The 22054-nt window shown below is 41.4% G+C and overlaps 2 protein-coding genes and 1 long non-coding RNA gene across 4 annotated transcripts in view; 2 read left to right on the top strand and 1 right to left on the bottom strand.

The window, feature by feature from the left end:
• slc44a5a (solute carrier family 44 member 5a) overlaps positions 1 to 3803 on the top strand; it is a 167682-nt gene extending 163879 nt beyond the window's left edge. The window contains exon 22 of the mRNA XM_017712250.2: positions 2915 to 3803. Coding sequence (XP_017567739.1) covers positions 2915 to 3018 — 104 coding nt within the window. The 3' untranslated portion in view covers positions 3019 to 3803. The remainder of the gene's footprint in view (positions 1 to 2914) is intronic.
• Positions 3804 to 3927: 124 nt separating this feature from the next.
• On the bottom strand, positions 3928 to 12963 carry lhx8a (LIM homeobox 8a). 2 transcript variants are annotated; one of them, XM_017712251.1, is made up of 8 exons: positions 12730 to 12963; positions 11058 to 11201; positions 10683 to 10804; positions 9408 to 9628; positions 9153 to 9256; positions 8451 to 8546; positions 5897 to 6080; positions 3928 to 4432 (listed from the first exon to the last, which is right to left on the bottom strand). In XM_017712251.1, the coding sequence occupies exons 1-8, from the start codon at positions 12784 to 12786 to the stop codon at positions 4356 to 4358; spliced, it is 1005 nt and encodes a 334-aa protein (XP_017567740.1). In that variant the 5' UTR covers positions 12787 to 12963; the 3' UTR covers positions 3928 to 4355. The 2 variants fall into 2 exon arrangements, with proteins under 2 accessions (XP_017567740.1, XP_017567742.1); XM_017712253.2 differs by lacking the exon at positions 12730 to 12963 and adding an exon at positions 11350 to 11686.
• An 80-nt stretch (positions 12964 to 13043) lies between these two features.
• Positions 13044 to 15888, top strand: LOC108436044. The gene is made up of 3 exons (XR_001858491.2): positions 13044 to 13855; positions 14046 to 14120; positions 15528 to 15888. It is a non-coding gene; the product is annotated as an uncharacterized LOC108436044 (long non-coding RNA).
• Positions 15889 to 22054: the final 6166 nt, after the last annotated feature.

The following is a 22054-nucleotide window of genomic DNA, read 5'->3' as shown; positions in this document are numbered from 1 at the left end:
ATGCCTTACTAAGCCGTGGCTATGACTTAATTATCTTATTCCCACGCCTTACTAAGTCATGGCCACACGTTATTTTTTATTTATACGGGGCGTCACCAGCAGGGCTCCCTACTACTGAGGTTTTGTTCATTTTTATAGCTCACAGTAAGTCGTTCCAGCAGGTTTGGGTGGAGGGAGCAGGATTTTTGGATCGTTTTATTGCTCCAGTTGTCATGATATCTTAATATGCTATAAAGGGCAGCAGGTATTTTCAAATTCTGGGTAAAAATATCGGCTGGTTTTGTTGGTTTTGGTGTGCACTGTGTGGCTGTATTACACACAAAAACGCTGAATCAGGATTTACCCTGCATCAAACACTTCAATGAGAATTGCTACAAAAAAAGTAAATAACAAACAATGAGCACATTAATTATATTCATTCATATTTTTAGGCCTTTTTGGTGCAGGAAATAGACACAAACAGTGAAAGCGAGGTGTTGCGGTCAAGGTTACCTGCCTTGGGCACTTTACCCCTGATTTTTCAGTTCATCTTGCGCAGCTCAGATCAATCGAAGAGAGAAATGCATAAACTGTGTTATTGTCTTCCAAATCAGACCAAAGTGACTTTTTAATGAGAAATTGCGTCTGAGAATTAGATCCTAATGAAAAAACATATGCAGATGGTATCTTTTTGCCGGTTGGCTCTCTTTTACAGCTGTAAACAATGTTTTATCTTTGAATTAAGAGATTATTACGGTACATTGTAGACACAGAGTCGTGTATATAGGTGACACATAAAAGGTTTTTGTTTAGGGAGGCTTATTAAGCATTATGGGTTCTGTATAGTAAGGGTACTGTATGTCTTTCATGGTTTAAAGGTGAACTGCAGTGTTTTTCAGCCTAATCTCTATCTGCTGCGTCTGTAGTGCAGTTACCACAGCTTCAGCCAAAGCACACTTCAAATAGAAGCCAGTACAGTTTGGCACCTGCCCAAAGCTGCCGGGTAGAAGGAGAAGAGGTAGAGCTCAGAGAAGGTTTATGGATGTAGTGAAGGTGGACATGGAGATGGTTGGTGTGAAAGTAGAGGAGGCAGTGGATAGGGCAAGAAGGAGGCAGATGATCCGCTATGGTGACCCCTAAAGGGAGCAGCCGAAAGAAGAAGACAGTTTGGCACCTGCCCGCTGGCTTCTATTATAAGTGTGCTTTGAGTGAAGCTGTTTTACTAAATACAGGAGAAGCACTGATATTATTGTTTGTGGTAATCGACTGTATGTGAGCTTCGGGTTCCACAGACAGAGATTATGCTGGAAAAACACTGCAGTTTACCTTTAAAGTGCTGTATTTACATTTATGGCATTTGGCTGACGCTCTTATCCAAAGCACTTACAATTTATTTTACACAGAAAGGTGAAGGTGGTGTTAGGAGTCTTGCCCAAGGACTCTTATTGGTGTAGTGTAGGGTGTTTGCCCTGGTGGGGGATTGAACCCCAATCTACAGGGTAGAAGGCAGAGGTGTTACCCACTACACTAACCAACCACACCCCATTTCTGAAGTTTACTGCTTATTCGAAGGGCTTTCAGATATTTCCCCCCCGTTTTGTTAAACACCTCAGAGTTTCCAGAAACCGTGCACTGGAAGCCACACTTCAGGACTGGAAGGTTGTCCAGCAGAATTATCCCCATCACAACATCTCGCTTTTCCTCCGCCTCAGAAAGTGGCGAGCTGGTGGCGTACGCGTAGCTCCCTTTCCTCAGAGCTCTGAGAAATTCTGGCCCATGCTGAGAATCATTTGGAACTAGAACGGGAAAATATGTTGCACGCACAGAAAAACTTAGGAAATCATTTCTTCTACAAGGATGTCAAAGCCATTTTGGTTCATTTGTAAAGGGAGGTGTAGGTTTTAAGTGCTACAGTTTTTAAATGTTGGATAAATCCTTTTTTGTATGTTTTGGGGATGGGTGTTTAATGTGTTTGTACCTTTTATATTCAAAAAAGGAAATAAAAATGTGATTTTTGATTTTTGAATGAAACTAATATGCAGACATTCTCTGAATTTGCTTTACCTGTAAACGGTATTTTATGTTTAAACACAATATAATGGGTCTCACATACGCGGCATTATCCAGCTCCTTTACAGCTACAGAGCTACAGCAGCACATGCATATATTTTTAAAATATGTTTTATAAAGTGAAAAGCATGTGTTTGTACATCACTGTTGTCTGAAGAAAACCTCGTATCTCCAAAATGGAAACTTTACAGGAGAAGGAAAAAACATACTTTACTTTTAATGTAAGTCAATGGAACCAGAATTTTTTACAAGTCATTTTGGGCCGTTTCTTTTGGGCCACTCATCATGAAATTTACATAAAGTCTAAAGAGTGTTTTTTCAAATTATGCCAAAAAATGTAAAAAAAAAAAAAAAAAAAAAAAAGATACAGGGTTTTTCTGACAACAGCAAGATATTCATATTTTTATATATATATAAAAATATAAATAAATAAAAACACTATTTCCAAAAGTATTCGCTCGTCTGGCGTAACACAAACTTGTGGCATCCCATTCTTAATCCATAGGGTTTAATATGATGTCGGCCCACCCTTTGCAGCTATAACAGCTTCAACTCTTCTGGGAAGGCTTTCCACAAGGGTTAGGAGTGTTTATGGGAATTTTTGACCGTTCTTCCAGAAGCACATTTGTGAGGTCAGACACTGATGTTAGATGAGAAGGCCTGGCTCACAGTCTCAGCACCTTTGGGATGAATTAGAGCGCTGTCTGGTTGAGGTCAGGAAACTCAAAAGCAGCAAGAACAGTGAGCTGCAGTATTTGTGGAAAACGCTCAGCCAGTTTACAGACTTTTTGGAAGCAGCTCCATTAACAGATGTAAAGCATTTTAAAAAAGGACCTAAACTGCCACCTGTTTCTGGTTTCTGTAGCTTTGGACCTGGAGAAGAACGACGGCTCGGCGGCTCGGCCGTTTTACACAAGCAGCTCGCTGAGGAGGATCCTGAGGAAACGCCGCAGGCCGAAGGGCAAATAAACTGAACCATTCACATCAAACACTAGAGGGCGCCAGCAGTTTTTTAAAAAGCATCCATCAAATCAACAAACCTGCCCGCAGCAGTTTCAGGACATGTATCTGAATTTACCATAATATTACCATTTTCCAATATCCTACTGCAAACCTTAAACCACTTCATTTGAGCACTGCATTCACAGGAAATGGAAAAACACTGAAAGCTGCTGCTGTCCTACAGGGAATATCGTATTTCCACATTTTAGCATAATTCAATGGTTAAGATATAAATGGAGTCATTCAGGGTGGTTTGATGGGAAATTCTCCACTCTAGACAAACTTTAAGTCGTGGTTTTGGATAGTAAATAAAATGGCTATACTTTTGTAGTCATGGCGACCCCTGGTTCCCATCGCCGCCACAATAAAGAGCACCTACTATGAACCATTTCTCATCAAACCACTCTGAATCACCGTTTACATCTCAGTGACTTAATTATGCAGAAACCTTGAAAAATAGAGGGAAAAATAATTCCCCTTTAATTTGACTGAATTCAACACCCTCGTTTGTCCGCCGTCAGTTTTAAAGTTAACAATTTCCAGTCAAGACTGTCATCACTGCTAACCTGTAATTGGCACCTGCAAATAACAGCTCTTGTAATAAGTTACAGCTAAGTGAGCATCAATACGGCACGTTAACCAGCTGCTACAAGACCGAACATGAACTCTGATTAACACTCATCTCACTAGACAATTTGTGCTCAGCCCTCAATAACAATTTAATCATCTTTCCATTATGCAAGGACATTTGTAAACATGTATCCAGTGTTAAAACTAGTGTATCAAACCCAGCACAAATTTAAATGAACAATCACCACCCAGCCACAAAAGGTTCGCTTGCACAATGAGACGGAGCAGTTACTCAACACAGCCCTGTAGGCATCAGCAATTATGTTTTTATTGGCTTTTCTTCAGCTTCCAAGTGTCGAGATCCATCCACAAAACAAAAATGGAGCTGTGCACTGACAAAACCCAGGAAAAAAAAAAATCTTCCATCATAAATGTATTTTAAAACAAAGTGCTCAGTCACATACAACAAATAAATTAAATGTGATGTATTCAACTATTATATAGATATTATATATATTAAACAAAAAAAAAAACTTCAGCCTTTTCACAATTACATCAAAATCTTTTTCTTGGACCATTGCGAGATCGACATCCTTCAGTAAGTGCCCATGAAAAGACAGAATATTATGGGTCTTGGTGCAAGACTCAGTCAATAGCAGATGAAAACTTCCTCACGCTTTCCTCTGCACTCTAACCTGATTGGTAGAGCGGCTGCAGTGGGTGGGGTCTGTGTCTCAGGCATGGCTGATCGGCAACTGTGTCATTGAATGGGGCAGGAGAGGCTGGAACACCAGCGATGTTGGAGAATGAACTGCAAAACAAAAAGCAGGAGATTAAAACTATCAAACTTTTTAATATACTTAAGATCAACATCTGTATTTTCACTGCAGTCAGCTGGATGTGTGTGTGTGTGTGTGTGTGTGTGTGTGTGTGTGTGTGTGTGTGTGTGTGTGTGGGGGGGGGGGGGGGGGGGGGGGGTGTTACGTGGGGGGTGGTATACTATTATGAATTAGTTCAATATATACGATGATCAACACCCTTTAGGCAGTAAAAAAAAAAAAAAAAAAAAAAAAGCACGACACTCCAATAACCATAAAAAAGAAAATATAAAGACCTTAAAACATCCACGATCCACAGGAGCCCTGATTAAACCAGTTCAATGACCAGAGCAACACAAAACTGTACAGCAAGATTTACAGCGCCCGACAGATTTAAAAATGGACAAAAATTCATGTAATCAATAATAATAATGATAAATAAATAAATCTCAACTCCCTGTGCTGTTTTGAATATACACACATCAATGCTGTCTTTCATCAAGTCTGAAACGGACGACGACAGACCACATGCGAACCGTGAGAAGCAGAATGGATAAAAACCTCTAACCTGAAAGGCCAAAGTGACCGCGCATACCTTAGTAACAGTGACCGTTTATAGCCATTATTTGTTATTTAGGTGCATCATAGCCTTTTCATGCCTGGTCTTTTCTGTCAAATGCGTACGCTCCGTGTGTGCACCTTCTCAATGTTATGATAAATCAACTGATTGTCGCTAGAAGCCGTATTCCCTTCCTATATCTCAAACGATAACTTTACAGGAGGACTAAATAAATGAATAAATAAAATAAAACAACAACTTGACTTGATGCAAGTCACTGGAACCAGACTTTTTTTCCTGAGTAATAATGAGCCATTTCTTCTGGTCCATTCATCATGAACTTCACCCATAATGTAAAAGACGACACACTTGATGTATTTCTGAAATTCACCCCCCCAGATGCATCTAGGCATTACACTATAGAAATCACTTCATGATTAATAATATTCTACAAATATCTGAAGTCGCCAAACTTTCCCGTAGACCATCAGCATCCAAACGGGACAGGGCCTGACTGTAGAACAACACTACGAGATGAAACGCAGCCGTTCAGGCACCCAAAGTCAAATGACATGTTTTGTTGATTAAGTGCAAATGAGCATCATCTACAGAGAAGGACAGCTGGCCTGTGCAGAAGTTATGGCGTATTTTCTGTATCAATGTTCACATTCATATGCACATTAACTCAAGTTGCTCAACTAAGACCAACGTTATTGACCCAAATCAAACACACGACCAAGCAAGAAGGTGTTTAGTAAAGCATGATGTCCGTAAGATCGCCTCGAGCCTAAAATGAAGACAGTCCAATAAAGAATGTCTTATACCTTCTTCCTTTCTACTCCTCTTTTGAGTTATCCAGCTAACTGGAATCCCACTTTGTGAAAAGCACAAAACTTACCATCCATGTAAGAGTGCAGAGTAGTGAGCATTGGAGTGTCCACTGGGGCGAATGCTGTGTACTGCAGCTCCTCCATCAGAGGAGGAGAGAGCCTGCTAGGCTGCAGAGATGAGACCGGAGCAGTGGACGAGTGGTTGGGACTCACATGTTTCTTATGACGGGCCCGGCAGTTCTGGAACCAAACCTGGAGACCAGAAGCGCAAGTCAAGATGAAGTCATGATGAAGTCATTTTATTTTACAATGGCTCACAACAATAGTCACAGCAAACAATCAGAAGAGAGAGGGAGACGGAGGTTTAGGGTTAAAAGGTTAGAAAAGATTAAAGTACCAGAAGCCCCACAGGCCACGCTTACATCTCCGCTTTACAGTGACTTAAGGATTTTCATCTAATTATATACATTTAAACTCTGCTTATACATCCACACTGTTTACTGTAGAACTTCTGTTACTCATATTTATTATTGTCTGTATGACTTTCTGCAAGTTAAAGCTGCTTATACCACTACAGGTGCTCATTACATACCACCACTGTCAAAACAAAACCCTGAAATGGTGGAAAATTAATAAAAAACTAAAAACACCACCACTCACCTTCTTAGCTTTCAATGGAAGGTAAAGTAAATGTTTTATTCCAGGTTAACTTGATCCATTTCTGTTAGTCTGTTCATTTAACTCTTCACAATGTAAAGTAAAACGCACAGGACGTCCCAAAATACTGACATGTCGTAGCCTAATAACAGCCAATTCTCCCTCAAATGACCTCGAATTTGGGGAAAAAATAAAAGTGTAAAAACTAAAAGTTGAATTTTTAATATTCTTCCCCCCTCCTACCACCCCCCCCCCCTTCCCCCAGTTGAAGAATGCCGTTCACTAGAAATGAAATGTCTTCATTTGAGTGTTAGAATATGCTCAAACAGTCACTAGTACATTCTCAAGAACCAACTGGAAAGCAGATTTGGACATGGCACAAAAAATTCAAAAGGGGAAGGCTGTCTGTGCGGCGCTAAGGGGTCTGGGCGACCACCAGTATCGGAAGATCTCAATCAGAACATTTGTGAAGCTGTGAAATCGGTTAGAAAATCTACATCCCTCTGAATTTCTTGTTTTGAGTTTTGATGAATCCTGTTTTGTTCAACATGAAGCCTATTTAATCACACAGTTACTCAGACACATCAAATGATGTCTTTTTTGGACACCCTGTAAAAATAACAGACAAGATCAAGTTTGTCTTGATAATGACACAGAAACGGCTTATAAAGCAGACACACACATCTATCCCGAACTAGCATTCTCACAATGGGATGTGCGCTGTGTGTTTTTCCTGAGGGATCAGTAAAGTGATTTCAGCATCATAGGCCTTATTGGACCAGGATTAGTTTTCCATGGGGAGATGGGTAATTCCAGGATGTCCATGACCAATTCGCATGGCATAAGGAATCTCAGTATAAATGACAGATGGGAGTGGCAACTATTTACACACCGCTTTTACTCCAGCAGAGTAAGAGACATTTCATTCGTCCCAACAATCTGCATTGCCGTCTTAAGCGACTGCACTGTGTCATTAGCGTCCCCATGAGCTTGGGAATTCACAGCCAACAGCCAAAATCAACACAAAATGTCTTTTTTACATGTTCCGAGTTGCACGCTTGAGCGAGGACCCCAACGTTACACATCAGCTTGGTTTTAGCCGCAGAGAACACAAGTAAACGCTTCTGAGGGCCTCAGTACTTAAACTCCTTTTCCGCAGGATGCCACTTTTTACAAACATGTCAATCCGCGCAGGATTAATATAATCGGGGTTATTTCTACAGCTCGTTTTATAGGACGCAGGAGCACAGTCGTTAAAATTAACAGACACTCATGAAGTCACTAAGAAATGCTGGTAAACACACTACACACCTCATGTAGCACCAATCCCATCTAAACAGGGCTAAGGACTACTTTTAGAGGATAACTGAAGTGCTTCAAAAGAAATCGCCACACACACACACACACACACACAGTCGGAAGAAAACCTCCTCTCTCCATTTTTGTCATTTTCCAGTTTTTGACAATTTCAAAATACCTGTTCTGTACATTTTGTGTAAATTTTATGAAGAATGGTCCAAAAGAAATAGCCCAAAATGACTGGGAAAGATGTCTGGTTCCACTAACTTACATTAAAAGTGAAGTAGATTTTTTTCCCCTTCTCATGTAAAGTTACCATTTGAGACACGGTTTTATTCTGACAACAGCGAGATTTTATATATATATATATATATATATATATATAAAAAAAATGCGCCAATACATAAGGTTTCAATATCAATGTCAGAAAGCAGTATCGTGCCATCTGTTATACATTTTTGTCAAATAAGCAGGAATTTTCAACATAAGTTACATAAAGTGAATCCAAACTGAAGAATGACTTCACACAAAACACAGCAAAGCCAACCACTGAGCTTTGCGGCTACATGTCACTAAAATATCCCCAACAGCTTTATTTCATAGAAAGTACATCACAGATTAAAATTTCAAAACGGTTCATGAATAAAAACACAGATTGCTCCTCACCTGAATAACCCGGCGGCTGAGGCCGGTCCTCTCGGCCAGTTTCTGCAGCGTCTGAGCATCCGGATTGTTGTCCTGAGCAAACTGAGCCTGCATTACCTACAAAACCAGCGAACATGCTACAGATTCAGCTCGTAATTGGACCAAAATAAGCACTCGTGTATTAGAAAGCCCAAATATTTCAGGCGCAACTGTAGACACCCAACTGTTTGAGGGGAGGCAGCTGATCCAAAGCTATTCCGAATGATGAGAATCTCAACTACCTGAAAAATCTGTAGGTGCAGGAATGTTTATCTAATTTAATCTAGAAGGGTCTTAAAATTTGACAAATAATAATCTACAGTTTCTTCAGCTGTACATGCAGCTCACACAGCTGAAGGTCTCACATGTGTTTACCACAGATTTATAATGTAACTGTATATTAAAAAAATTAAACCTTTCCTTCCACCTCCTATTTTACATGCAACTGGACATCAATGTGTCTATTAAAACAACTATGCATGCAGTTCATACTACATTTCTCTCAAGTCTGATGCAGAATGTGTTTTATGTGACAGCAACACCAAGCAAAAACAATCCCTGTACATGAATATTTGGCAAAATAGAGATTCACATTGATATTTTTGTTATATCATGATTTTATAGTCATAGTCTAGTCTACAGTTGGAGATTGAGGTCATACGCGCACCAGCACTCTGAACTGACCTGTAGCTGGTCAGCAGTGAAGCTTGTTCGTGCTCTTTTGGCTGGCTTGGGCTGGTTTACCTCCTGTTCTGACGGCACGGCTCCTTCTACATTCACTCCTTTCCCTATGGGGCACCACAGACAACACACATTTGGTGAGGAATGACTCCAAAGGCCAGCAAACAGCAACAAACACGCCCACGTAGAAGTTTTTCCTGAGCACACACAGCTTTTTAAAAACATTCCGGACTCTGCGAGATCCAACGAGTTCCTAACCATTCTCCATGGCCCGTTTGAGGTTGTCCAGCATGCAGTCGTAGTGGACGCGGCACAGCACCCGCTCGTCCACCAGGGCAAACTCTTCTCCAGTGGAAAGCTGCCGCTTGCAGGAGAAGCAGGCGAAACAAGCCAGGTGGTAGGTATTTCCTTTGGCTCTACGGACCCAGTCGTTCGAATGGATATTCCTGCCGCAGTGAGCGCAACGAGTTCCATATTTCCTAAAAATAATAAATAAAAAATAAAGTTAAGCATAACTCTGCTTTCAAAACATGAGCGGAAACAGCACGAAGCGCATGGAGAGAGTCAGCACGGCCTCTTCAGCACAGAATTGGAAACTAAAGCTGCACACAAGGCTGAAATGGCCACTTTCAGCACAGCAATGTGACCAATCAGTGCTCCTGCACTTTAGCTTGTGCCAGGTCACTGCCAATTTAACTGCATTTGAAGAACCTTGCACTGATAAAAACGGAAAAAAAGAAATTCCCAATGCAATGTTTGGTGGTCAGACAGCGACTGATGGAACGGTTCCCACTGTGCTGTCTTCAGCATCAAAAATCACTTGTATCTTGACAATCCTACACCAGACCATGTGTTGGTGTCCACGTGTCACTACACATGAGAAACGAAAGAATAAGACGCTTCCAGGCAGCGCCACTGAACATGCCATCAGAAAACGGCTTATTTTCTTAAATATGAAGAGCTGCGACCCACAAACGGGGCAAAACATTCAAAAAGAAACCTACATGAGCCGCACAAGCCCACAATGTTAAAACAGCAAGGAGACAACTTAAAGGGGAACTCCACCAATTTCCCAATTAGCATAATTCAACTGTTGACATGTAAACCAAGCCATTCAGAAGATTTGGTGAGAAACGTTTAGATGGAGAGAAAGCTGCCAACTCGTTTCCTTACAGCGGCAGTCACTGGAACCAGCGGTCAGGACGCCAACACAAATCTAGCCATTTCATTTATGATCCAAAACCTGCGGTGAACCTACAGGTGTCCGGGTTCATACATGTAATGCTGATCATGCTGAAAAAGCAGAATTAGTGTTTTCTTTAAAGGACTATTTCACGGTACGGCACGCTGCATGTACTTAGATGCTGCAGACGTCTGGTTCCCATCACCACTCTGAACCCTTCTAGGCTTCTCTAGATCGGACCATTTCACCCCAAACCTCTCCAAGTGACTCCTGTTCACATCTCATGCAGAAATTTTGAAAATTCGACGGAACTCCCCTTTAAGGAAAAGGGAAAATCTCCACAGGTGTACCTGAAGTAGTCGAGCTTGCAGAAAATCTCCTTCTCTTTAATGTAGCAGCTGATGTGTCTGCCCAGTGAGGTCTGACACACGCTGCATGACAGACACTTCACGTGCCAGCACATGTCGTTTACCTGAACAGGTAAAGAAAAAAAAACGAGATTAAAGAAAAAAAAAGTGCATTTCATAACAGAGTGGCCAAAAAATGTAAATAAATGAAATGAACCCCCTCACAGTAACACGGACTAGCAGATTCAGGGAGGTTTACCTCAATTTACACGCAGCTTTCAGTCACATGATAGGCTTAGCACGCCAAGCTGAGCAAGTTAGACACATTTGTGTGGAAAAAAGTCGCATTTTAAGCTCTAACTGACGTAATTAGGTCACCTTGAGCAGGTATTTGTCCACTATTTCAGTCCCACAGCTGGTGCAGACGGCTTTCTCGGTCATTGCATGTGGTGAAGCAGCAACGGGAGACAAGCAGGAGGAAGAAGAGCACGACACTTCTTCGAAGAGGTCTTGCGTTGAGCCCTGAAGAAAGACACAAAAAACAAAAACAGACAAGTGGTGAGAATATATCCGCAGGCAGCGCCGCTACTCGCCACTTCCCTCCTTCAAAACTTCGCATTTCCACAACACTACAGTCCGTGTGCTGCTGGGGCGGCTCGGGGGCGCGTACCGGCCGGTCTGCTGGGCGAGTGCGGAGCGGAGCGCGGGCGCAGCTCTGCGGCATGAAGGACCAGGACGAGGCGCCGCGGGTCCGCAGCCCTTTTAACCTCTGCAGCCCATTAACATCCACTCTGCCTCCTCTTCACCATGACAACCCGGACAAGTACTGACGGCCTCACACGTGCGCGCAAACCCCGAATTAAGAAAACACACACAGAGACGCCTCTTCAGATAAACGGCCACCCTCCTTCCTCCCTGCCTCCCTTCTCGTTATCCCTTTTTTTTGTGTGTGTGGAGGAAATTGCGGGTCAATCCGCAAAACTGATCAAACTTGCTCGAACACGCGGGCGCTTTGCCGTCTTTTCCCCCCGCTTAGCCTGTATTGTCCTTAATTAATCTAGTCCTTAAAGGGGAACGCCACCAAATAGGATAATTCGGCAGAGCGGTTTGCTGCGAAATACAATACAGTCAGATTTGTTCACAGCGGCGGTGATAGGAACCAGACGTCCACCTCTTTAAAAATAAATAAATAAATAAATAAATAAAAATAAAGGCCTCCCTCATATAAAAGTTGTCATGAAAGTTCGGGCCTAAATTAACTATTTAATCTGCTCGTGGTGGAGAGATACTTTAAGCGTGGTTTAAGGCAAAACGGTCCTAAAAGAGTTTTTTTTTTCCTTCCATTTCTTCAGATTTTCCACCATTTTAGTATCATCAGCACTGAACGCAGAGGACACGTGGTGGTCAGGGATACTAAATAAAATGCCCAAGTGTGTGTTGGACATTTCGGTACATCATATCACCCCCACCTTAAAGAAATCCGCGTCTATAAATGAACCATTTCACACCAAACCACTTCATATAAATCATACCAGACATTTAACCGTGTAAATTTTTTAATTGGTGGAGTTGCCCTTTCTCAAACTGTCGCGTTTAACCTGTTTATTTTAAAATAAAATAATTCACAATTCGAGTTAAATGCATTAAAGTGTTAAACAGCTAGCTGTTATGCGCCACGTGCGGCTGAGCTCTCCCCGGTTTGTTTTGTTTTTTTTTTTCCATAGAAATTTAATATTAAATGTTTTCTGAGGCGCGTGCAGGGCGAGCTGGTGAAGGGCTATTAAGTCCTTGCAAACCAGCTAAATAGATTTTTTTCTACTTTATTAAAAATAATTTTCTACTTTTTAAAATTGTAAATGCGCAGCCCAAAGCCCCAAAACCGTTTCTGCCTCTGTTTTTAAATCAAGCACCAAGTGCAAAGCTAAAAGTAGATTTTAAAGAGCGGTAAAGTCGGTCTGCAGCACGCGCACCTGTACTGCACGCCGGACCGGGCAGGTTATAACGCCGGACAGTTCCGAGTCTCCGGTCAGGCCGCACTTTCCCCACTTACTGCGCTTTTGGTGGCCGTTTTGAGCTCTTCCACCGTTTGTTCATCTCTCCAGTACATGAGTGTCCAAACTCGGCTGATCAGCAGCAGCTCTGCGGTGTAAATCCGGACTTTAGTGCCAGACTCCGCAGACCGGCGTGTCTCAGCGAGGGAGGAACTTTTACTCGGGCTGGGTTTTTTTTCTTGGCGGTTTTGGTCGCAGTGCTCCTCCTCGCTTCATAACCCAAACCAAACCTCCTGAGGTGAGCAGCGTATGGAGTCACACGAGGCTGAAGTCGGCTTTGCTATTCGCCAGATTTCTTGTTCGAATTTTCCCATTCCACCTTAAATTGTACAACAATTGCCTTCCCGTTCCACCTTAAGTGGTGCCGGAATTGCATTCTGGAGCCTCGAATTTTCCTGTTGCACCTGAAGTAGTGCAGCAGGGGCGCCTCGAATTGTTCCGTTCCACCTTAAAGGGTGTAGCGGTTTCATTCTGGCGCCTCAGAAGTTTCCTGCTCCACCTTAATTAATGTCGCAGTTCAATTCAGGCGCCTGGCATGTTCCCGTTCCACCTTAAGTGGTGCCGGAATTGCAATCTGGAGCCTTGAATTTTCCCGTTCCACCTTAAATGATGCAGCAGTCACATTCTGGCGCCTCGGATTGTCCCGTTCCACCTTAAATGGCGCAGTAATTACATTTTGGTGCCTCGGACGTTCCCCGTTACTGCTGCACCATTTAAGGTGGACCGGGTAAATTCGAGCAGGAAACAAACCCAAAGCTCCGTTGGAGAAAAGCCGTGTGGCTGTTTTGAGAAGTAAAACTGATTCAGTTTCTCGCGCATTCAGATCTCGGGAAGGAGTTAAAGAACTGATCAATGGTTTTCTGCTGAAATGAGCCCGAGTGGCTGAATGTAAAGGCGAGCTCTGAGCTGTTTAGCCCTTTTTAAATCTCTCTCCAGCTGCTTTAACTAAACCTCTGAAGGCCATCAGGACTAACTGGTGCCATCTGAGGAGAGAAGCCCAGCACCTGAGTTAGCTTAGTGCTCAGAGAAGGAGTTCAGATCTAATCTGTCGTGTTTTTTAGCTCCATTTCGTTCAACTATATAAAAAAAGGCCTGAAGGAATCTCAGCATGCATGAATCCTGCAGGTAAGAGTCTGAGTGCACCCGCAGGATCCCAAACGAAATAAAAAATAAAATCATTTTTAAATACTGCATAATTGCTTTTTGATGAGTGCAAAAAAAAAAAAAAAACTGCCCGAACACAGCAATGAATGTGGACTCGGTACAAATACATGCATGAAATGTTCAAATATATTTATTCTTCTGTCTTTTCCAGGAATTCCAGCTACTCCAGGAATTCCTTCAAAAATTGGAGCTCTGAAGAAGAATCCTGCAGAAGAATTACACTCAGGTATTCCCAGCAGTCAGATTCAGATTCCTTTTTTTTTATCCAAAGTGACCTGCAGTAAATTGTGAAATTGAGAAATCTAGGAGTTTCCATGAGGAAATTGGTCACTGGAATTCCTGTAGGATCAGAATTCCTGCAGGTATTGCCCTCACATTTTCAGGAGGAACACTGAGGCTTTTTTTTGTGAGGTTATCCACTTTTGAGACACTCCAAACGACACATGTTCGTCCAGTTTGGCTCATTTTAATTTTCACACTTATTCTCATTTAATTTCAGGCTCTTATTTTGAATTTGGCTCAATGACATTTGATTATGAAGATCCTCTTAAAAGACGTCTGTGTGCTCTTGTCTTTTCACACCAGCGCGAATCGATTTGATCATTTCAGCCACTCTGAACAGTCAAATGAAGTGTAGCAGTTGGGCCGGCTTGTTTTTGTGTTCTGCTGTTTTGTTTGTTTATATTTTCTCTAGCGTTTATTTATTAAGCGTTTTGAAGATGCCCTTCATCAGCATGCCTTTTATTTATATATATATATATATATATATATATATAATTCATTCGCCATGAGTAGATTAAAATGACATTGACTAAAATCAAGTGCACTGAAGACGTTTGGCTTCCATTTTTGTTAAACCCTGGTTAATTTTAATATTAATTTTAATTCTATTTCCGTTCTATAACGGCACATTTCGCAGTCCTTTCCTAAATGAATAAATAAACAAAACATTAATTGAAGCAAATTATGAAGCCTTTTTTGATAGTTTTGATATTGATCTGAGTCTAGTGCATTTAAAGCCAAGACCATAATAATGTTTTAGGCCATTTTAATATTAATCTTAATCTTTTCCTTGTAAATTATTTTAAAAATCATGTCTACTTGCATGTCATGCTACAAATAATAATAAATAATAAATAAATAATTCCGTTTAAAACCAGTTTAAGGTTGGTCTTTAAAAAATCCGAATCTATTAGGATAGATAAATGTTTTTAATATATTCTAATATGTCCATTTCCATGACATGGACTAAAAAAGCCTGTAGATAATGATGCGGTTGTGTTTAGTGTAGAGGGATATTTTTTCCCTTTTCACTCTGACTGGAATTTTTATTGGCCTTCCTCTCTCGGGAAAGCCTTTTTTCCCCCCTTGGTCCTTGGAACAACCATGAATCTGTGTTTGTTTTAATATTGCGTTTCAATGTCATACGTCTCAAGACATAAACCTCCAGTGAGATTTAAATAGTGGTGGATGTGTAACGTGGAGCACACGAACAAGACTGTTATTGTCTTCAGCCGCACTGGGCAGTGAAAAGTGAAGCGTATGACATCATCCAGTTGTTTACCGCAGCCGATTTGTACTGTTGTTGGGTGTCCTCTATTTTCGTGCTATAGCATTGTGCCTTATCTTTCAGGACACAGAGAGTGATGACAGCACCTCCAAAGGCAGTGACATCACTGAGAAAGGTTCTCAGAAAAAAGGTCGGCCTTCTGGCCACAACGTAGGACCTAAAAGGACCTCATTTCACGTGATTAACTTCAGTAAACCTGGACGTAATCTTCAACCGTGCCCCACACGCACTCTATTGTTTCTTATTTCATGCGAGAGCTCGTCTGTTACTCGATGTACCTCTGTCCCTGGGGATTTAGGGGTTTATTTGTCTATTTATTTTTCTGTATCAGGGACAATGAATGTGACTTGATGGCCCAACTGGCAATTTTCAGATGCGGTCTCTAGGCCATGCTATCGGCCATAAATGCTTCCAAAAAGCAAAATAATGGACTTTTATTTTATTTTGTGCATTTTTATATAATTTTAAAATATAAAAAAAACATTTAAAATATCATTTTAATTATCGTGGTGTACCCCAAGGATCTGTCCTTGGCCCTCTCCTCTTTATCATTTACATCTCCCCGCTCGGTCAGATCATTCGGACAGTGGTTTCAACTTTCACTGCTATGCTGATGATATTCAAATTTACCTCCCTCTCTGCCTCCGCCCAGGCTTTCAGTTCTAACGGTCTGACCCTTAACGCTGATAAAACCGAGGTTCTGTTAGTTGGATCTAAGACCTCACTTTCCCCAGCTTTGAATTTTTCAGTCAACATTGATGGTGTTGATATTAAGCCAGCCCAAGTTGTTAAGAACCTCGGCTGACTTCTTGATGCATCTCTTACTTTCGAGTCTCACATTAAGCTGGTAACTAAAACTGCATTATACCATCTGTGGAACATTGCACGAGTGACACTGATGCTAAAATGTTGATCACTGCCTTCATCTTCTCTTCTTCTTCATCGATTACTGTAACTCACTGTTCTATGGCCTTCCAGTTAAACTAATCAATCATCTTCAGTACGTCCAAAACTCAGCAGCCAGGGTTCTGACCTCCACCAAGCGCTCAGCTCATACCACTCCTGTTCTTTGACCGTTGCATTGGCTTCCTATTAGTTCTAGGATCAAGTACAAAAATCCTTCTTCTTATCTTCAAGGCTTTCCATGGTCTGGCTCCGACATTCCTTTCTGATCTCATTTCTTTATGCTGTCCCTCTCTTGCTCTCCGATCTTCTAATGCTGGACTCCTCACAGTTCCCTCAACTAAAGTTTCTACTATGGGTGGCAGATCTTTCATCCCTGCTGCCCGCAAACTCTGGAATTCTCTACCTTCCACTCTTCGTAATTGCTCTTCTCTGTCTTCCTTCAAATCCCTGCTAATAACCTTCCTTTTTTCCTCCCTGTAGTATAATTTTTATTTTTTTGATTATGTAAACCGTCCTTGGGTTTGTGAAAGGCGCTACATAAATGTAACTTTATTTTTAAAAACTTTATTTAAAAAAAAAAAAATTATTATTATTATTATTAATATTGGGACATGCACACAAACAAACATATTAGTCATAGTTCTCGTACCAAAACGTCAGATCTTTAAAATGATGAGTTTTTATGTTCTACTGAACCACTTTTAGGTTATTTTTAGCAGTGTTTCTGAACCCTGGTCACAATGTGTGGCACATTTTAGTGCTTTTCCTACTTTAACACACCCACTTTAACACAATAATGGGCTGTTAATGAGCTTAATAGTTGGTCAGGTGTATTACAAGCAGGGAAAATGGTAAAGCCTCCAGGACCAAGATTGAGAAACATTGCTTTAAACCCCCTTATACAACTATTTGAGCATTAACAATGGTGCCTTGAGTTGACAGTTTTAGAGAACCCTTGAAGAACTTCCACCACTCCTCTCAGGTTCTTCAAATGATCATTATTGTATGTAATATCACAAGGCTTTCGAGTCATTTTGGACAGTTCCTATTGATTCGTTACTCGTGAAATGATTACAATCCAAAAGGCAGCTGGAACAAAAATGAAAAATAATGTAAAAATGTATCACTGCTCTCCGAACAAAACCTCCTATCTCCAAAATGGTAACTTTACAGGAGAAGGAAAAAACCTAGTTTACTTTTAATGTAAGTCAATGGAACCAGAATTTTTTGCAAGTCGTTTTTAGTCATTGCTGTTTGTCCATTCATCGTGAAATTTACACACAATGTAAAGGGAAACAGGTCCTTTCAAATTATATCAATAACTGAAAAACGTCAAAAAATGGTTTTGTTCCGACAGCAGAGATATTCAATTAGGCCTGTCCCTACCATGAAATTTCAGCTGACATTTTTTGGCCATGTAAGAAATTGCAATTAAAAATTCCTTTGTCTTTTTTTGTTCACTGCAGCTCATAAAGCACAAATAACTAAACGTAGCGAGTGCGTTGTTCTATGTTTAGTTGCTCCCAGCTGACGACAGATGCAGTTCGAACTCACCGCTGCCCCTAAAGGTGTTACAGCTCCAGTTTTTAAGACTCATTGCGTCTCAATATCCTGAAAAGACCAGAAGCTGTAATAAAGGTAAAGGATGGACTGAAACATTTGCTATTATATTTAACTACCGAGGCTTCTGTGTCATTTTTCTGTAATTTTCTGCTTTTATTTCCTAACTATGAAAACGAATATCTCGTATTTAATGGCTGTTTTGACTGGAAATGAACTAAATACGGGGTCTCTGACTTTTGCGCAGTGCTGTACTTGACAACTATTGCATTAGAACAGTTGAATGAGAAAAACAGCCGCCCTGCCGTTCACTTTTATTCATAGTCGTTCATTCATGAGGTTCTGGACTGCTGGAAGTGGGCTGGTGATTGGAGTATGTGTAACTCAACACTGAGGGGCTGGAGGGTGAGGGGTCTCAGGGCTCCATGCCTTTAGTAAATGGACTCTGACAGGTCGATCTGAGCAGCTTTGCGGTCATGTTTCCTGACCCGCTCTCCAGGCATTGAAGCCGGCCGCCGCAGGAAAAGAAACCCCCTCTGACAGACGCATGGCAGCCCACCAGAGCTCCACAGACTGGTGTACACAGCCACAGTAGTGATGTGAATTACAGAGAAAGTGAGTCATTTATAATTTGGAAAAAATCATTATCATTTGTTAAAGTGGTGCTTTGGACCAAAACCAGGTTCACCTTCTAAACCCAAATACAGTCAATCATATACAAAATGGAAGGAAAATTCTTGAAATAATAATAATAATAATAATAATAATAATACATTTCTACACGACCCTTTTCCAGCCTCTCTTTTTAAGGCTGATATATGTAAATGAGCACTGTTCTGGTTGGCTGCTCTGTATTGTGCATCATTCAAAATGCAGTCTGGCCTGAAACACTCCTTATAACTTCAGAGTGAGTGGGCAGGGCTAAGCTGCTGTAGGCGGACGCATGTAAATGTGTTGCTTTTTGTGACATCACAAACACAATGAATTCAAAAAGGCTGTTTTCACAGCTTAATTTCCATATATGGACAGTAAGGACTGAGGAGTGAATGGTACATTTGGAAGCTTTGTTTATATAGTATATCAAAATCCTTTTTTTTCCTCTTCAAAAAGGAAGGAGATTGTAGTGTCCCGTGATGTGGGCCCTTTAAGGCATATGTGTGTGTGTGTGTGTGTGTGTGTGTGTGTGTGTGTGTGTGTGTGTGTGTGTGTGTGTGTGTGTGTGTGTGTGTGTGTAAAAATGAGTTCTCATGATTGGCTGCTCTGTATTGTGCCTCATTCAAAATGCAGTCGGGCCTGAAACACTCCTTTTAACTTCTCAGTGAGTGGGCAGGGCTAAGCTGCTGTAGGCGGACGTATGTAAATGTGTCGTTTTTGTGACATCACAAACACAATGAATTCAAACAGGCTGTTTTTGAAGCTTAGTTTCCATATATGGGCTGTTGAGGAGTGAATGGTGTGCTTTGAAACGAATTGTGTTTCCACACCAAAATCTTTTTGCATGATATGGGCCCTTTAAAGACCACCTTACCACAATATATGACGATAATTATACTCTAATATAATTGTCCTTTATAATAGCCTGATTAAGACAAAGGTTTGGTCAAGAATCAGCTTTCTCCCCAAATGTAGTCCAGCAGCTAGAATATGTCTTGTATCTAAAGTCTACGTTTTAAAGCGTACCAGAGCTAGGCTAATGTGGCTAACAACTCATGGAAGCTTCCAGCCCACCAATTAGCACGGTGCTAACTGCATACCTAAGTCACACATTTGCCTCAAAGCATCTTCCAAAAGGTTTGATTAAGTGGTTTCTGAACCTGCTTGACCCGCTGTTATCTATAAACATGGACGAAAGCTAATTGGTGGGGTATACTTCCAATGCTTGTTAGCTACATTAGCCTTGTAGCTGGAGCAGTGCTGTAGGCAGGTATATGTAAATGTGCTGCTTTTTGTGACATCACAGACACAATGAATTCAAAACAGGCTGTTTTTTTGCAGCTCAGTTTTCCCATTCTTCATTCAAGTAGAAGCCCAGGCTGAAACACTCCTTATAATTTAAGAGTGAGTGGGCGGGGCTAAACTCCTATAGGCTGAATAGATGGGTGGATGTAAATGCGCTGATATCTGCGGTCTAGTTTCCATATGTGGGCTGTATGGAGCGGAAAGCGTACAGTATGTTTCGAAACTATAACAGTGTTTACATACACATCGAACTCTTGTTATATCAAAAAGATGAGGAAAACTAATGGTAGGGGCCCTTTAAGTGAAGCCATACAATAAATGTGAGCAGGGACCAGGATGCCAGGTGTCCAGTTTTGGACCGGACAGCCCGTTGTCCAGTTGGTAACTGTGGAGTCTCGCTCTGAAAGCATTCCAGGTGTTGAAACAGATAAAGTGCAGTTCTAGTCCTGTCACTATGCCTGCCTTGCTTGCTCTCTCGCTTTCTGGCTGCCGGGGGATTTCAGTTGCGGGGGGAGTGCGCTCTGCGGCTGCGTCCCAAACTACTTCTGCTCTCCTAAATCTGACACGCACCATTAATGGGGCCTTTCCTGTATTGAACATGCTGTTTGGAAGAGTACTGTGCAGATTGAGACACAGCCTTTGGCACAAGGGCTAAGTTAGGCTTTTCTATGGCAACCTGGGATAAACCTGTTATTTGGCAATTACAGCTACACTCTCAGAAATAAAGGTAGTAAACTGTCACTGGGGCAAGACCCCTATTGTCACTGGGGTGGGACCCTCAAGGGTACATCTCAGTACCTTTAGTCAGCGTCTTTATCCTATGAAATGGTTAGCCTAACAGAAGAAGTGGACATAAATGACAGCTTGTTTTCTCATAGTTTTATTTGTGTTAGACAATGGCAGACCAGCTCGTAGACTGGAAAACGTATTTGTATGGCGTTTGAGTGTCTAATATTTATTCGAAACCTGTCATTTTCATGTATTATTCGTGTATTTTCTTTAAGTGCAAAGAAATATGTAAAAAAAAAAAAAAAGCCATAAGCGTGACCATAATGACCATAAGCGTGATTTCAGGTCAGTTTTGATTACAGATTGGCTTTTGCAGTAATAATGGATTTTTGATTTATCTTATTAGGATTTGTTAAATCCTAAGAAGCACAGGAAGACGAGAGGGAGTGTGTAATCGTGAAATAACATCACAGCTGTGATCTGGTGGCCGTAGATCATCACAGCCGTGATGTTATTGGTGATAACTCCCTCCTCGAGTGTCTCTACTGCTTTAATACAGCAGTTAAATAAATACAGTGAGAAATGAATAAACTGGCCGTGAACGCAGCGTTTAATGTTTTAATGTTCAGTTCCTTCCTCCTAATTATAGCTCCTTAACGAGCTGCTTGTCAGAGTAACGAGCCCCGCCCACTCACTGCTCAGCCGGCAGTTCGTTCTCCAGCTCCTTACACTAAATTCCCAAACTGCCGTCACCACTGAGCAGCTTTTCAGTCGGCAGTTGTGACAGAAGAACAGCTGAACAACCTGGAATCAGCCAGAAATGAACCCAACACCATTCGCCAGACGTGTCTGATCTTCAGAGTCGGACCAAATCAGACCGAGCCATAAAACTGACCCAGTATCAGGTTCAGCTCAGTTTGGTCAGTTTCTCCAGATCAGTATTAATGTTGTTTTGTTCCAGCCGGTCTGTAAAGCTTCTTACAGCCTGTTTAGTTTGGCGAATGGTGTTGGGTTCATTTCTGGCTGATTCCAGGTTGTTCAGCTGTTCTTCTGTCACAGCTGTCGACTGAAAAGCTGCTCAGTGGAGACGACAGTTTGGGAATTTAGTGTCGTCTCGTCTTCAGAGTCGGACCAAATCGGCTATCGGTCAAATGTGGTCTTAACAGTGTCCGTTTTCTGTTTGTGGCCAACATTCAAATTTGAGTTCAGGTTTGAGCATCTCCTACAGCTGTCAAAGTCATTGCTTAGCAACGGCGGCTCAGTGGAGTGACAGTGTTTGGGGAAAAAAATGTGATGTTATCAGAATCAGAATCAAAATCAGAATCCTTTATTGATCCCAAAGTGAAATAACAACACAGTTAGATCGCTTCTCACCCAGTCAGCTCGCGTGGCCGGAACTAACTATATAACTTTATATAATTCCTTTCAGAAAACCC

The sequence above is a fragment of the Pygocentrus nattereri genome, chromosome 19, assembly GCF_015220715.1.
Source record: "Pygocentrus nattereri isolate fPygNat1 chromosome 19, fPygNat1.pri, whole genome shotgun sequence".
NCBI lineage: Eukaryota > Metazoa > Chordata > Actinopteri > Characiformes > Serrasalmidae > Pygocentrus > Pygocentrus nattereri.
Note: the sequence above shows the minus strand (reverse complement) of the source record. Positions and strands in the feature narration are given on the sequence as shown.